Raw genomic sequence first — 16,793 nt, 5'->3', positions numbered from 1 at the left:
GTCCGAGTTATACAAAGTTGGTGTAAAAAAAGATGTGAACTTCATTTACACAGAAGAATCCAATGGAGATTATGGGTTGGCTCATATCTACTGTATGATGGCTATTTTCGCCACTTCAATGGCCGTCGATTCCGTCGTTACTCGACGACCAATACAGAAAAAGTCTGGGAGAGTCCACAAGCAACTTCCACAAGGCGCGAAGAGTGAGAAGAAAGACGAGGAACCCTCTAAAGAGGTTCAACCCGAGAATTGAATGATTGAAATGTACTATTATATTGTTAATATAAAACTATAAATAATGGTACACGAGTTGTCTTAATTATAGAACTAACTATTATTAGACAAATAACATAATAATATACAATGATTAAGAACTAGAGGAGACTAGTAAAATTTATGAGAATCGAACTATTTCACCGTTTGATAGACCTGCGACGATTTGCTCGTCGTTGAGTGCGATGGAAGTGACTAAATAATTTGATCTGAGTAGTGTGCGCTTCAATCCGAACCAGCCCGGGTAACAGTTGATATACACAAGAGAACGAAAGGACGTCCCAAACACTCCACGACGATTTCCAATGTGAAGCGTCGTTATAGGCGACTTGAAGAAAATACGCTCGGCACAGATCTGATTCATCCGTTGGTCATACATCACTATATTACCACAGTCTGTCCCATAGACTAAAAAATTGCCAAAGGAGTCAAATAGGAGTGGTGTGTACTCCCGTTGTGGTGTGTGAAAAACGACTTGATTTGCTCGACGATCGAACCCGGTCAATTTTCGATTGGAGTCGATACAGATAATGTTGCCATTGTCGGCTTCATTGAGCAATTTTATTGGACTGTTTGTTGGATGGAATACTTGGACGATACGAGAAACGGCCGTGTCATAGATGTACCCTTCCATTTCGTTCTTCGCGACTAAACAATTGTCACTAATAAAATTGAAGTCCTGAAATTTGGGAATGGTAAATAGCTCATATCTGTTGGTATTAAAAGAGACTCTACAGAACTCAGTATCACTATATGGAAATTGTATGTAATTATCTGCACGGTTGTATTGAGCTTTTGGGGAATTACACTGGGTCTTTAAAACAGTTTTTCGAGACATATCTGATGGCATTGATATGCATTTCTGCTCTAAAGTGGAGAGAGCTAAATACCCCTTTGAATTTGTGATGAAAAGACCGTCCACCGGACTGTTATTAAAAATTTGAAACCGTTCCACTGTCTTTGTAAGTCGTCGCGTCCACTTCACTTGGTTGAATTTAGCCAGAGAAACTGTTTTGTAATTGTTTTGACTCGTCTCTTGTTGTGTTTCTAGAATTCGTTCTTTTTTAAGGAAAAATGTATTAGGGTTGAAGTGGAGTTCAAAGAATGTTTCGAATCGGTTGGTGTTGCTTAATATTTGTAACTTGAGTGTTTTACAGCACAAAGAGAGGCTTAGAAGACTTTCGAGTGGTAAGAAGTCGAATATATGTTCTTTAAGTTGTGCGCTTAAAGCCAACAAGTTGAAAGAAGACGCGACTGTTTCATTCTGTTGCACAATTTTTGCTTCTTTCATCTTTTTTGTTCTGTCTTCTATGACATATTTGTTGACCAAATTGGTGTAAGAGCAAACGTCGATCAATTGTAACAGCAAATTCTCCTTAAGTGAAGGAACTGTGATATTCAGCCCATACAACATGATGATTCTCGACAACAAAAAAGTTGATATCAGCGACATGACGCATATCCCTCTCTTAGTTTTGTCGACCATTTTTAATGTTGGGGTGGACCAATGGTGATAAAAATTGGCTTCGAGTCGGTGGCCGACCCAAGACACCATTTCGCCGGAGATCAGATCTTCAAAATAGGAGTGCGCCTCTTTCGACGCAAATGTGCAATCTTTACATGGGACACTTTGACAAAACACGAAGAGCCCTCTTTCTGCCAACAGTGAACCATAGACTTGGTCTGTCATAGAATTGGAGAATCCAAGAAATGGGGTCTCTTTATGTATATAACTGAGTCTCCCCGTCTTTTTAATTTGTTTTACTATAGGGAATAGAAAAGAGTTCGATGAGATGTAGTTGTTATACTTAGTACAGAGTTGTTGGAAGGAAATGAGGGGCAAAAAGATTCTACCCTTGATGATTAATTCCGAGTAGTCGTTAGTCGCAAAGATGTCGAAGATTTCATTTTGGTGTAAAACCTTTGGAAGGGTGACTTTGTTATCAATGACTTGGTTAAACCTTTTAAAATTGGATAATATGAAATGCCCTTCGGCGTCGTGTGCCAAATGTTCGTTTAAGAAACTAATGGAGTACCCAAACATAGAGAATAAGAAGTCGATTTGGTCGTTTCTGAGTTGGTTTTGGATATTACAGTAGAGCGTGTATTTCACACCGCTTTGTTCTTTTCTGCATAAGTTGACAAAGTGGACAAATGGGCCAATTGAAAAATGATTTCGAAGAGCAACAGTGAGGGAGATATCTTTAAATTCGGTGTATGAGTAATTGCAAAACACTGTTTGATTGATTTGAAGGATATCAGACAGAATGACTATTTCTAACTTGTTTTCTATCTTTTTAACTGTTTTAATAACATTAGTAAAAGACATGAGAAGCTCGATGTTTCTCATTTCTGTTGATGTTTGTTCATAACTATATGGCAAAAGTGCTTCAGAACATAATGTAAGAATATTGGAAGTGCGTTTAATATACATCTGGAGATAAAAAGGAGGGGGTTTAATAACATTCTCGACACGTTCCCACCCATTTGCTCCGCAAGGGACATCTCTTAAGACATTGTTTATAATCTCTTCTGGTGTTTCTTCGCTCATACTTATTTTTAAGTTTAATATATTCTATATCTATACTATAAGAATAGTTAAAAGTACTATAAGAGTTCCATGTTTTAAATAAAGACAGTACAACAGATTACATATATATATATATTATATACAGTAGATACAATAATGATAACCAAGTCAAGTATTTTATTATTAGTTATTTAATAGTTTTATAATTGCCAATAAGAAAAAAATAAACTATTTCTTTTCTATAAATTAAATTATATTGATTGCATGTCTTTATGTCAAGTTATGAATGTTATGGATGAGATGGATATCTAAATGTATTGTAAAATCAATCATTCTCTTACAAAGCAAACAACGCCATTGTATGGTCTTCACTCCCAGTCACAATCAGTTTCTTTTCCCAATTCACTTCTGCACACAATATCGCGTCGTTGTGGCCACCCATCTCTTTCACACAATGTTCGGCTCTAACGTCCCATAACCTGATTCTGGAATCCATCCCAAAAGACGCGAGCATATAACTCCCTTGTTGCATGTCGAGTTTCGTGACTGATAACTCTTCATCTCCACAGTGTTTGAATCGGCGCGTGAGTCTCCCAGTGTCGATATCGTACATCCTCACAACCCCATCGAGACTTCCCGTGAATGCAAATTTGGAGTGAAGAGCGTTGACAACGGCGCTTTCGACAGACGCATCCTCTTTCTCGCCTTTTAACGTCGATAGACTTCTTCCCGTTTGTACATTGAAAATCGTGCAATTGCCATCCGCAGACCCAACAACACCAATCTTAGAGTCTTTCATAACATCTACGCACGTCACTTCAACCGACTCGTTTTGTGGACAAACCATGAATTTCTCCGGTACACCAGTCTTTGGGAACCAAACCCGAACACTTCCATCTTCGTATCCCGCAACGACATTCTTCCCGTCCGGAGTCACACACCCAACAGTACTTGGAATACCACAACTCAGTGAAGTTATCAATTTGCCGCTGTCGGCATTCCACAACCAAATTGTTCCGTCATTGGAACCAGCAATAACTACATGCCCTTGTGGGTGGAATTTGACCCACTCGAACTCGTCATACCCGTCGAGTGAATATTTCATTGTCCCAGTAACGTCGTAGATTTTAATGGTGGCGTCGTAATTGGCGATTGCAAGTAACGCGTTGTCGTGGGAAAAAGAAACCGAACTCACGGTGTTCTCAAATGTCTGTTGAAACACTTTGTTTGTTGGGACGTTGTAAACCGCAAACGAATTATCGCAGGAACCACCCGCAATGAAGTTGCCGTCTTTTGAGATTGAGACACACATCACACCATCATTGAAATCAATCTTCTGTTTTCGGTCATCGGGGGATGAAGAGTACTTCTTTGCTATATAACACACTCTCTTTGCTGATTGTTGCATCATTTCCTCTTCATCGCGACGAGCCAATTCAGAGTCAGACAAATCTTTTTCGTCATCTTCATCATATTCCTCTTCATGGTCACCATTTTCTTTGTCAACTTCCTCCCCTTCCATGCGGTCTGCTCCTTCAATAATCTCTTCATCAGAGTCTATGACATCATCTTCATACTCCTCGTCGACTTTTTCTTGTTTCTCTGGTTTGGAAGAGTTTTCATTTTGAGAATGTTGAGGTTCTTGATCCATAAACTAGGGTTACTAATTATGAAGATCTTTTTTATTATGAAGTTTCGAATGACGTTTTCTCATCAAAAATAATGTATTATAACCAAATTATATTATAGATAATTCTACAAAAAAAGATCAGAAAAATGTATTATACTTTTATAAGATTTTAATAATATTAAAAAATGAATCAGAACGAAAAATCAATTCATCAAGATTTTTTCTTTGAAAAGATTCTTTTTTATTCCCAAAAAAGCTTTTTTCTGGAATAATTATTTATAAACTATAAAATGTAATAGAAATAATTAATATAGAACTATAAGTTAAAAAATAATAAGCAATACACATTTTTGAATGAAAAAAACATCGAAAAACATATTTTGATTAAATTAAAAACAATAGAAATTATAATATATCAAAAACCATTATTTTTGTAAAACAAACATCAAGAAAAAGAATCAGAAATATCTATTGATAGTTTTAGTTTTTTATAATTAAATATTTACTATAAAGTACTACATAATTACACCCGAAATTCAACAGATAATTCTTACCAAAAATTCCGCTATAAAAATGCAAGAACAAGTTGAGTAATTCAGAATGTTGTTCTTCTTCATCCTCACTGCTTTTGCAGTTGAAGTGAATTTAATGCTTCCATTGGATACAGTGAATTCAAATGGTCTTGCCAACCAAGGTCAACTCACAAACGACTTCTCTAAGATTAAGTCTGGTGGAGTAGTGGGTGTGATGTCCGATATCTGGTGGGGGTTAGTCGAGACGTCTCCAAAGACTTACAATTGGAATGCATACAAGACAATGGTACAACTTGCCAAGAACGCTGGTCTTAAATTTCAAGCTGTGATGTCCTTCCACAAATGTGGAGGCAATGTTGGGGATACTTGTGACATTCCAATTCCGTCGTGGGCGATAACCGCTGGACAGAATGCTGGTGCTTTCTTTAAAGATCATGAAGGGTGGGTGAACACGGAGTACATTTCCTTTGGTGCAGATTCTGAAGCTGTTTTTGAAGGAAGAACGCCTCTTCAAATTTACAAGGACTTTATGGCGTCTTTCAAATCAAATTTCCAGAGCTTCATTGACGATGGAACAATTAATGAAATTCAAGTAGGTATGGGGCCATGCGGAGAGACTCGATATCCATCATACCCAGGTGCTAAGTTCCAATATTGTGGCATTGGAGAGTTTGAGTGTTCTGACAAGTATTCTCTCGCTAAGTTGCAAGCCGCTGCAACTGCGGCCGGACATAGTGAGTGGGGTTCAGCGTCACCATCAAATGCGGGGACTTACAATTCAAGACCACCCTCATCGACCGGATTCTTTGGGAGTGGAAGCGACAACTACGCCTCTGCATATGGAAAGTTCTTCATGGACTTCTATTCAAATATGTTACTTGAACATACAAAGAACGTCTTGTCGAGTGCTAAGGACGTTTTTGGGTCATTAGCTATTGCTGGCAAAATCAGTGGTATTCACTGGTGGTGGAAAGACAACAGCCACGCGGCAGAGTTGACTGCAGGCTACTACAACGCCAATGGCAACAACGCTTATTTGACTATTGCGAACGCATTCAAACCATACGGCGCACGATTTGATTTTACTTGTTTGGAGATGAGTGGAGAAGACTCGAACTGTGGATCAGCACCAGCTGCTTTGGTTGATCAAGCGTATAAAGGAGCTCAAAGTGCAGGAGTTGCAAGATGTGGAGAGAATGCACTTGAGTTGTGTGGGTATGGTGGATGCAACACGTCTGGGTTCAACCAAATTGTGACACAAGCGAAGTGGTACGGATTGACCGCGTTCACTTATTTGAGAATGACAAGAGCCTTACTTGATGATGGAACAGCTTGGGGGCAATTCAAAAGCTTTGTGAACAACATGAAATAACTCAATTTACTAAAAGTTTTGGTTGTTATTGAAATTACAATGCCTTTCGAATGGTTTTTGCTCGACAGAAAAGAAAAAGGAAATGTGTTGATAATTCGGAGTTGAATAAATCTGTTTTGAATAAAAAAGTTTTTAAAAAAATTGGAGAGTACAAAGTCCAATACAGCGGGATTTGCGTGATTTACAACGATGTTTTATTGTCCTTTTGTGTCCATTTTTCAAATGAAATGTTATCGTTTTTTAATATGTTGTTAAGACGTGGTTATAACTCTTGGCTGAAAATGCCAATTATTTATATTCCATTTTTATGAAGTAGTGTTTGATACCATTTTATTAGTATCGAAATGGTAAAAATAATAGACTACTTGTATAATAGCATTGTATTGTCAGTGGTGATGAATAACGCCGTGTTGATTATGAATGATTTAAATATAGAAAGCATTTTTGAAATAATTCCATTACTTGGTGTTTGGTATTTACAATGAGTAGTTCGTAACTCCCAAATGTGTTTTAATCATCCACGTTTTGTCGTGCTTTCTGTGAATAAGCCAACCCTCAATGTCTTTGATAAGCATAACTCCGAGCGGGTGTTGTTATATTCATGACATTTGTTCTAAAATCAGATTGACAAGTGTTAGTCATTCGTTCGTCGATTCCATTTTAAAAAAGTTAAGTGCCCTCCCAAAAGTGCGTTTTGTCTTTCTTTGTCTTTGTGGATTGGTTTCTGGGGTAAACAAGACATCCATTTGGTGTTATTTCGTCTGAACATTTGGTTCTCATCCTGCTCTTTTGCTCTAGTATTACGAATCTCCAAACAAGATCTTGTGTCTTGCAAATGAGTCTTTGTTCAAGATCTTTCTAATGAAAATAGAATCCAAAATGTTTTCAGTTTACGGTGAACTTCCACTCCAAATACGAGCAAAACCGGGGTTTTGCCATATTGAGTTTTGTTAAGATTTGAAAACCAATTGTTGTCGCCATAATTATTATTATTAAAACCGAGAAATGTTCCTGATTTTTAGCTTATTGGAAGAAGATCAGCGGTGATTATTAAAAAGTGGCTTGAACTAAGTTGCAGTCTGTTTGTTACTTTGGTTTTTTTCAAAAACACTACTTTTTTTGTTTTTCATATACGGCAATTTCCCGCTTTCTTATATTATATTTGGCTGTCATTCATTACCACAAAAATGGAAACACTGTGGAGGGTTTATTAAAAAAGCGTTATCACAAGCGGAGATGTGTTTTTACAACTCTTCAATATACAAATTAAATAATAACAGAAGCTTAAATATATAAAAAGAAATTGGTATTTGGTTGCGATGCGAGCTGATTGCCGGGGCTCGATTCAATTCGATACTTTACAAGGGCGAACCAAAAACAGCAGAAGTTTTTCTGAAATTATATTTTGAGCGAATACCAAGCGCAAACGGGAAGTAGGGCCTATTTGTGAGAAAATAGAAATAGAGAGACGTTGCAATAGATTTTGATCAATATCATTTTGAATGTTTCTCAATTTAAAGTTGAACGGAACTTGTCGCTCTGATGAGTCTTGCAACGGCACAGCGCCCACAGAAACATCACGACGAGCGTAACCTCCTCACGGAGGTTGAGTGTGTTTTGCTCGCGCTTTTGTCGCGGAAATACGGATTTGTTCTTTCTAAGCCACAAAAGAAGTCGACGACCGCTAAGCAATTTGTGAAGGTTCGGACGCTAGTAAAAGAGAACGAAGAGTATGAGTTCGAGCTCCAGAAATTCATCAAAGCGCGTACCTATCAACGTGTCGAGAAATTACAGAAAGAGGGATTTCCGTTAAAAACAGCAAGACGCAAAACACAATCAATAAAGAGAAGTGAAGCGTTGTATATCTTTGAGGACTTACTCCTCGAGTTTGGGTATATAGTCTTCTTTGAAAAAATCAACAGGGAAGGGATCAATGGCGACGTGCAAATATTTTGTAATGGGAAGTTTGTGTATGGCAAGGATGATATCAGAACAATTGGAAATAAAGTCAGTGGTTTTTTAACACAACGCCTTGGTAATGCTCTCTGTGAAAGCGTTGGTGTTGGAGAGTTGTGTCAGTTTTGTTTCTAATCAAATTGTTAATGTGTTTTGTTTTTCATGATATTATGAATATCTAAAATGATAAGTTTGAGGTTTCTAATCTTATTATTGTCTGATATTATTTAATTATTTTTTAATTTTAATTAAAAAACAATAATATTTTAATTTTTTTTCATATTTTGAAAATAATTTTATTCATTTGTTTATTTATTATATTTTATAGTTTCAACAATAATTAATATAATTAAAATTACTTATAAATAATTTTTTATCAATTCAATACCATATTAATTATAATTATTGTTAAATAAAATTATAATTATAGTTTTTAAAAAACTTTAATAATAACTTTGCCAACGGATAATTTAAAGAATATGGATATTGTGTTCTAAAAATAAAAAAATGAATAAAAAATATTTTATTTATTAAAACTATAATATTAATAAAATAAAATTAAAAATATAATATAAAAAAATATTATAACATTTAATTATTTTTTATAAAGTTAAATTTTTTCATAACAAACAAGCAAGCAAAATTTGCCATATGTCAAATTATAAATAACTAACCCAATAAAATATTAAAAATGAACCATTTATATACCATTTTTGATTAGAATGGTTTAAAAAGAAAGTAGAGTACGTTTAAAAATACATAGAAATGCAGTCAAGTTGAAAATTCTCCTTATTATTAAAAATCAATTAATTTACTATTATAGTCAACCCATAACTTTTCATCAAATTGTATTGTGAACCATACACAAATTGATATTAAGGCACAAATCATACATTTTCTGTTTATTTACTTATTTAAACGATTAAATTCTATTAACAGATAGTAATTGTATAATTATCCAACGATTAAAAACGAATAATCGATAACGAACTTAATTATAAGTAAAAGGGATGGTACTTGAGTATCTTTTTGTATTCTTGTTACTCTTTTGCTATACGACGCTGTCCATAGACAATTGGTGCCAAAGAACAAAGAACTCACAAGAGATAGTACTTTTAACATCAACCAGATGCCAATTTGACCAGTACTGGACAGGTTTTAAAACTGAAAGAACAGAAGCTGCAACACAATTCACTATTTTCAGTGATTGTTGTCAAGACGTGTATAATCCCCTACTCAACAATTTGACCTTTTATGATGATGGAAAAGCAACATTGACCAAGAAAATAACATTTGAATTCAGTCCAACTGCTCGTTTCAATAGGGATACCCAAGTTTTGAATTTCAACATTTCCGACATCTCTTCTCTATGGACTTTAGACTGTAACAAAATTCAAGAGGGGTCAAAGCTTGTGTTTGTTGGAACAAGAACAATAAAAACTGGATATGGGAACCCTTTATTTGTTGGGAGTCGTGGATTCACTATTGATGTTCAAAGCCCATACGAGAATTTTTATGTGAGGAACTCCGGGGTAGCCAATTTAAGAGTCACTGGCAATATGGGATTTAATATGATCTCAGACTTTTATAAAAACACTACAACATGTGCGTACAGATTGACAGCGTATGAACCCAACCTTTTGAATCAAACGGTCAACGTCACCTCTTCAATTCCAAAGACAAAAATAGCGAAATTGTGTGAAAGAGGAAATTATGTGAGGTATGCAATTTGCTCCACACAAATACTGAACCCACCCGAGTACTGCAGTTGCACATACGACGGAGAATCTTTCGACTTTTTGGATGGGATGTTGGATTGCAGAGACTTGAACGAAGTGTACGACTTGAAATTACAGCCCGTTCAAAACGAATGGCCTTTTGAAAAGATGAGATGGTTCTCGATAACAACACAAGGAGTTCCAACATACGCAACTATACCACCACAACAAACACTCACTTTAGTTGGGCCTGTCCATTTGCCAAACGCTTCTCTATTCTTGTCCGGGAGTGTCGAATTTCTCGACACGTTGTACATAGAACGACATGATGTCACTTACCAACTCGGCAATTTCAGACTCACTGCTGTTGATAGGACTAAAGTGACTTTAAAGGACGCGGTGTTGTTTGTTGGGAACTTGGCTAAAGATCAAAGCGCCACTTACTTTGGATTAGTCGAAAAAGTGTGCAACCAACCTTCTAAAAAGCGATATCTTTCACTTGAGTCTACAATAGGGTGTGGGTGCACACAACAAGATGGTGGGTTTGTTCAAGGAGACTGTGAAGATGTGAGTTTGAAGAGGTCGACTGGGCTAACTTTAATACTTGAAAGAGATTATGATGGTGGAGAAAACAAAAGGTATTGGGACTCCATTGTCACTTCAAGTAAAACGAATGACACTGTTACAGTGTCTGGAATATATGTAGAATCAAAGAAGTGTGACTTTACTGGGGCAAGTGAAGTCATCATCAATGCATATTTAAAATGTGAGAGCCTTGTCATTTTATCGAGCAACGTTATTAAAAGCACAGAAAATGGTACCTTTTCTTTTGATACCATTCAAATACAAGACAGTTTGTCTAATGTCAACAATTTGAATGGTGACGCTTTGATTCAGGTTGGAGATGGAAAGTTGTTAGTAACATCTGCTCTTGTGTTTGATGCACAGATGGACACATTACAAGCTGCGTGTTTTGAGCTTGCTTCTGCCAAAAGTGAATTTTCGAAAGACCTCGAGTATGTCAAAAAAGATAATGTATTTGAAAGTGTTATTGTTAACAAATTGTTTAGAATGTGCAAAAGATATAAACCGGATTATGACGTTGTTTGTCAATTGAACAATGAAAGTTATGGTTATTTTGAGCAAGAGTACTGCCCATGTAAAATGTGTCAAATCAAACCACATGGTGATATTATTGATTTTAACAATAAAAAGATGTTAGAAGGTATAATATATGCAGAAAGTACTTTAACTCTTCGAAATAGTGTTTATATTGATTCTATCATGGCCAATTTAGACATTGTTGTTGTAATTGAAGGAAGTACTCCCACAACAATAAGTACTCTACTCCAAACAAAAGGAATTTTTGTATTAAAAACTACTCAAGAAGTTATTGTCGAAACGTTGAATGGAGTTACATTGAATCCACTCAACAAAATAACTTTGAAAGGTCCAACAGTCAAACTTGGAAATATCATTGAAGACGACAAAAGCGACATACTTATAGGGAGTGATGTGGTATCGATATCTGCACTTTCAGAACTTACTGGAATTAAAGAAGAGAGCACAAAACCAATTTTAAGGATGGAGCAGAACACTAAGAGTAAATTGTATTTGACAGCGCCACAAAGTTTGTACACACGCGTTCTTTTGGATAGAGTTCAACGTGATATAGAATGCAATAATTGTGAATTTGCTTGTGACCAACAGTCTGTTGTTGTGCGTAAAGAATACTCAAATTCATATGACTGTCAAAAACTTAATCGATACGACAGTGTTTGTAAAATTGATGGCACAAGCCCAACTGGTTATAGAGATGAAAATGAGTATGTTAAATATTCATGTCCTTGCAATTCTAAATTGAGCAAATGTAGTATAGAAGCTGGTGATGTTGATGAGTTAAATGTTGTCAACGTTGCATCTCTTACCGTCAAAAGAGAAGTCAAATTAAATGCAAATGGCCAAACGTTTACAATAGATGCCAAAGGTCTCAACAACTACACTATTCAAGTTGTTGGGGAAGGTAACATCATTTCCTTACAATTTGAGTCCTACCAAAATTTGGTTGTTTCAAACAATAATACAATTGTAACACCTTCCAAGTATTTATCCCTTAAAATTGTATCATTCGAAAAGAAGACTACGACTTTATTCTACGCTGTAACTTTGAGTACTGAAGAGTTGTGTAAATCATATATTATACGAAATGGTACGTATAAATGCATTTCGTGTGGTGAAATGAAGATATCGAATGGTCAGTGCGTTGGGTATAAGAGTGTTGATAATTGTGGAGGATATAGTACAAATGGCTATTGTGCAGATTGTAAAGAGTCATATTACCTCTCTGCAACATCCACTTATCAGAACTGCCTTCTCATAAATATTCCGAATTGCTTGAGAGTAAGTTCTGCTTCGAAGTGTATTCGGTGTAAAACTGGGTATTCAGTAGTCAATGGAAGGTGCCAAAAATATGATAAATGCAATGGTCTCATTGATGGAAAATGTAGGAAATGTCCCGTCAAAACATATGAAGCAAACAATGTATGTGAAGGTTGTGACCCCTCTTGTTATGAATGTTCTTCTTCTGGTCAGTGTGATGTTTGTGACTTCAAAACTGGCCAAGTTGAAGAAAATGGCATCTGCACGACAAAAGTTGGGTCGAATTCAGTCACGGATTCTTCGGTTATTTCGTGCCAAAATGGGTATTACTTATTTTCTGGTGTTTGTGAAAAGTGCAGTGGCTCGTTTACTTTTTGTGAAGTTTGCAACAAAGACGCATGTTTGAAGTGTAGCAGAGACACTGTTTTGGTTGATAAGAAATGTGTGACTATTGATCTTTGTGAAGCCACACAAAATACAATTTGTCGATGTTCTAATGGATATCATTTTGATGGTTCAAGTTGTCAAAAATGTCCTCTGGGTTGTTTGACTTGCCACACTGATACCAATTGTTCTTCTTGTGAACCCGGATATTACTTCCAAAATGGAAAATGCACTCTTTCTGAGTTAGTTGAAGACTCTTCGAAGTGTGAAACAACCACTGAAGGACACTGTTCTTTGTGTTCAAATGGATACATTTTAACGAATGGGATTTGTGAGAATTGTTCAACAAATTGTCTAAGTTGTGCTGTGAAAAGTACGACTTGTATGAGTTGCCGTGAAGGCTATGTTTTACAACAATATGGTGGGAATGTGTGTAAAAACAAAACAGAAACAAATGCTATATGTCAAGACTTCACTTTGGATTTAACAGGTTGTATTTTGTGCAAAAAAGGATATTACAATAAAGGATTTGAGTGCATTCCATGTTTGAGTAATTGTGATAGTTGTTTGGACAGTTTGACATGTAATGTGTGTAAAACAGGGTTTTATTTCCAAGACACGAGTCATTGTGAAGATAAGATGTTGTTAACAAACTGCAAGAAGATAACAGATAGTGGGTGTGAGCAATGTGAAGATGGGTTTTATCTTAAAGACAAGAAGTGTGTAGCATGTTCTTCACTCACTGAGAAATGTAACGAGTGTACTTTGTATGAGTGTACTTCATGTGAAAAAGATTATGTATTGGACAGAAGGACTTGTTCATTTTACAAAGAAATAGCCGAGTGCAACGAGGCAGTCAACTCAAAGTGCACGTCCTGCTCTTTTTGGAATGCTCCAACATCAGATGGGAAAAGTTGTGAAAAGAAAGTAGTTGTATGGTTTGTAGTTATAGTAGTCATCATATGTCTTTTCATTTTCGTTGGTGTTATTGCTGGGATTATTGCGCTGAGTACTTACACCATTTACAAAAACAACAAATACAAAGTGCCAGATGATGTGAATGTATTTAAGATGAAGTACTCCGACATCAAGTTTGAACCACTTGGAGAGTCGTTTTTGGTAACTAATAAACGAATAATTCAATTTGACCATAGTGATGAGGATCTAGCAATCCCTGTTGGTGTTGAAACCCTTGAACATTTGTATCTTGGGAACCCATCGAGAAACAGAGTGAAGGTTCAATTCACTTTCAAAAAGAATGAAGACAGAAAGTTCAAAATGCGGTGTAAGCCGTCGATGGTCACACTTGCTGGTGGTCGCGCTTGTGAATTTGACTTGTACATTAAGCCGTTGTGTACATGTAAGATCACCGATCAAATGCATGTCGTTATGTTGGAATACAAAAGTGGTATTACGTTGATTGAGCCACTTCAAATCGATGCAAACACACAGATGTCGACCCGACTCGATTACGACGAGCTCAATTTAGAGAAGCAAATAGGTGAAGGGAGTTTTGGTGTGGTCTTTAGAGGGACTTTTAGAAACAATCAAGTTGCAATTAAGTTACTGAAGGTCCAAAATGACGAAGACTCGATGAACGAATTCATAAAGGAAGTCTCGATGTTGGATAAATTCAGATGCGAATATATCGTCCACTTCTTTGGCGCCGTCTTTGTCCCCAACAAGATCTGTATGGTCACTCAATTTGCCGAGTTTGGGTCGTTATGTGACTTGATCAAAAAGTGCCGCAAGAACATCAAGAAGAGTCTTCGATACAAGTTTGTCACCGATATGATGCGTGGAGTGTTGTATTTGCACTCCAATGGTATTATGCACAGAGACATCAAATCAGACAATTTCCTTGTCTTTTCAATGAACGAAAATTTGACGGTCAATTGCAAACTGACTGATTTTGGATCTTCAAGAAACATTAACTTACTGAAGTCTAATATGACATTCACTAAAGGAGTGGGTACCCCCGCTTTTATGGCTCCAGAAGTCTTAACACAAGACCGATATACTACAAAGGCGGATGTGTACTCTTTTGCAATTGTGATGTACGAGTGCTTGGGATGGTCAATGGCATACCCCAAAGAACAGTTTGTGTTTCCGTGGGACATCGCTGAGTTTATAAGCAAAGGGCAACGTCTTCCAAAACTCAAGGGGATGGACGATTGGGCGTACGAAATCGTTTCGATGTGTTGGAAACATAATCCAGCGGAACGGTATACTATAGAAAAGGCACTTGATGTTCTTGTCCAGAAACTCAAAGAATCCGACAAGTCTAACAACACAGCCGTGTAATTTGTTTTTGTAATTTTCGATTTTGTTATTCGTTCGAATTTTTTATTAATAATGTTATTAAAAGTATTATTAAAAACACAAATTTATTTTTTTACAATATTTTTATTAAATTCCCATCAATAACAATTTCTATCCAATGTGTATTTTTATGATAATAATACTATTAGTCTTTAACAAAAAGAAAAAAATGCAGAAATCTAGGCAAAATACTATAAATTATTTATACAAAATGAAATTAAAAACATTAAAAAAAGGTTTTTTGTTTTAGAAAAGAAATCATTTTATGTGACTGTAATAACCACTTTTTTAGTCAGTTTTTTTTGATAAAAAAATAACACTTAAACTTATTGAAGAACTGATTTGTTTTGGACAAAACGATTTTCAATGCATTTTTGAGGTGGGGTTTTAGGTAAAAACAAGAAGTGTTGAAATTTAACAAAGTTAGTGGACTTGGGTCGATACGAATGAACTGTGCTATAACTAATAGTAAATGTATTTATTTGTCTAATACTATTGAGAAATGCTGGTTGACTTTTCTTTTTTTGGCGTTGTTTTGTGACCCGAAAGATTAGTCGATACACCTGGCATATTCCATTAACAAACAGAAATCGACTACTGCAAAAAATAGAGAAAAACCAAAGAACGTTCTCCAAGAAAAAAGCCGAAGAAAGAGGGAACAGCAAATACAATGCACGTATTACTTGACTATAAAGCGGGAAATAAATAAAGAAAAATGTCTGGATGGTTAACTATTCTAGAAAAATATGAATGGCCAGAACTCGGGATTTTTGAGGCCAAAGAAAAATAAAACGGCAAAAGTATTGAAAACGAGTTGAAGAGTGACTTGAGCTGTTTATAAATAGATTTTCGTTTATCGCATACAATCCTCCATTATATAACAACCCAAGAGATCATGAAATATCAGTTGGGTATGCAGGCGGCTGCCACTCCATATCAGCCAAGTACACCTTACGACTTTATCAGCTTGCAGACTCTCCAGAATGAAAAGATCCAGACAGAGCATCTCAGAGAGCAAGCAAATGAAAACATCACAGTCTTGCGGAATCTCTTGATGTCACATCTTTCTTCTATATTGGAAGATGGTAACGACGATGATGAGAAAGACGACTTCCCGTGCAAATCCCCATCAGCCATGTCCATGGACTCGGGGTACGGAAGTAACGTCGAAAACTCCCGTGAGCAACTCGACAACTCTATGGAGCTCGAGTGCTGTCCTCTCTGTCCTTTTCAAACAACGACTGATTGGTGTCCCCTGTCCAGAAATTTTCACATGTAATTTATGTCTTCTTATTCCTTCTTTAACATAGGCTTTTTATTGTCTGGAATGACCTCCATATTCTTAATTACTGACAGGCAATTTCCTCCAAGTGGTTATTGTTTGCTATCAAACGACACATCTCCTCTAAATTTTCTTGTTTTTCGCCGTTTTTTATTTGTTTCTGTTTTTTTGGTTAAAAAACAGATTATATGCCTTATGTTCCATTGAAATAAAACTGTTGGCATTCCATACTCTCTGGCATTTTTTTATTCAATTCTCCACACCCATTTTGTATCATAAAAGTAGCAAATGCTTTCGCAACAATTCACAATTCATTTATTCAACAAAATTAAAATCATTTAAAGATATTATAAATAAATAGTTTCGAAATGTAACAAGTGATTGTTGTTTGTATTTGTTAATGTCATATTTCAA

General features: G+C 36.0%; 7 protein-coding genes across 7 annotated transcripts; 5 read left to right on the top strand and 2 right to left on the bottom strand.

The window, feature by feature from the left end:
* Window position 1: 1 nt before the first annotated feature.
* On the top strand, window positions 2-253 carry EIN_253040 (hypothetical protein; the record flags this gene model as incomplete). Its single annotated transcript, XM_004261773.1, has 1 exon — window positions 2-253. A coding segment is annotated over one exon (252 nt), but the record flags the coding sequence as incomplete, so codon positions are not given.
* Window positions 254-394: 141 nt separating this feature from the next.
* EIN_253030 (hypothetical protein) lies at window positions 395-2,824 on the bottom strand (the record flags this gene model as incomplete). Its single annotated transcript, XM_004261772.1, has 1 exon — window positions 395-2,824. The coding sequence occupies one exon, from the start codon at window positions 2,822-2,824 to the stop codon at window positions 395-397; it is 2,430 nt and encodes an 809-aa protein (XP_004261820.1).
* A 316-nt stretch (window positions 2,825-3,140) lies between these two features.
* Window positions 3,141-4,454, bottom strand: EIN_253020 (Angio-associated migratory cell protein, putative; the record flags this gene model as incomplete). The annotated part of the gene is made up of 1 exon (XM_004261771.1): window positions 3,141-4,454. One exon carries the CDS (start codon window positions 4,452-4,454, stop codon window positions 3,141-3,143), a length of 1,314 nt encoding a protein of 437 aa, XP_004261819.1.
* Window positions 4,455-5,033: 579 nt separating this feature from the next.
* Window positions 5,034-6,338, top strand: EIN_253010 (beta-amylase precursor, putative; the record flags this gene model as incomplete). Its single annotated transcript, XM_004261770.1, has 1 exon — window positions 5,034-6,338. One exon carries the CDS (start codon window positions 5,034-5,036, stop codon window positions 6,336-6,338), a length of 1,305 nt encoding a protein of 434 aa, XP_004261818.1.
* Window positions 6,339-7,880: 1,542 nt separating this feature from the next.
* Window positions 7,881-8,429, top strand: EIN_253000 (hypothetical protein; the record flags this gene model as incomplete). Its single annotated transcript, XM_004261769.1, has 1 exon — window positions 7,881-8,429. The coding sequence occupies one exon, from the start codon at window positions 7,881-7,883 to the stop codon at window positions 8,427-8,429; it is 549 nt and encodes a 182-aa protein (XP_004261817.1).
* An 875-nt stretch (window positions 8,430-9,304) lies between these two features.
* EIN_252990 (protein serine/threonine kinase, putative) lies at window positions 9,305-15,079 on the top strand (the record flags this gene model as incomplete). Its single annotated transcript, XM_004261768.1, has 1 exon — window positions 9,305-15,079. The coding sequence occupies one exon, from the start codon at window positions 9,305-9,307 to the stop codon at window positions 15,077-15,079; it is 5,775 nt and encodes a 1,924-aa protein (XP_004261816.1).
* Window positions 15,080-15,992: 913 nt separating this feature from the next.
* EIN_252980 (hypothetical protein) lies at window positions 15,993-16,376 on the top strand (the record flags this gene model as incomplete). The annotated part of the gene is made up of 1 exon (XM_004261767.1): window positions 15,993-16,376. One exon carries the CDS (start codon window positions 15,993-15,995, stop codon window positions 16,374-16,376), a length of 384 nt encoding a protein of 127 aa, XP_004261815.1.
* Between the last annotated feature and the right edge of the window lie 417 nt (window positions 16,377-16,793).

The sequence above is a fragment of the Entamoeba invadens genome (genome assembly GCF_000330505.1).
Source record: "Entamoeba invadens IP1 unplaced genomic scaffold scaff_1105074726103, whole genome shotgun sequence".
Taxonomy (NCBI): Eukaryota; Evosea; order Mastigamoebida; family Endamoebidae; genus Entamoeba; species Entamoeba invadens.
The sequence above is the reverse complement of the archived record's forward strand: the minus strand, read 5'-3'. Positions and strand labels throughout refer to the sequence as shown.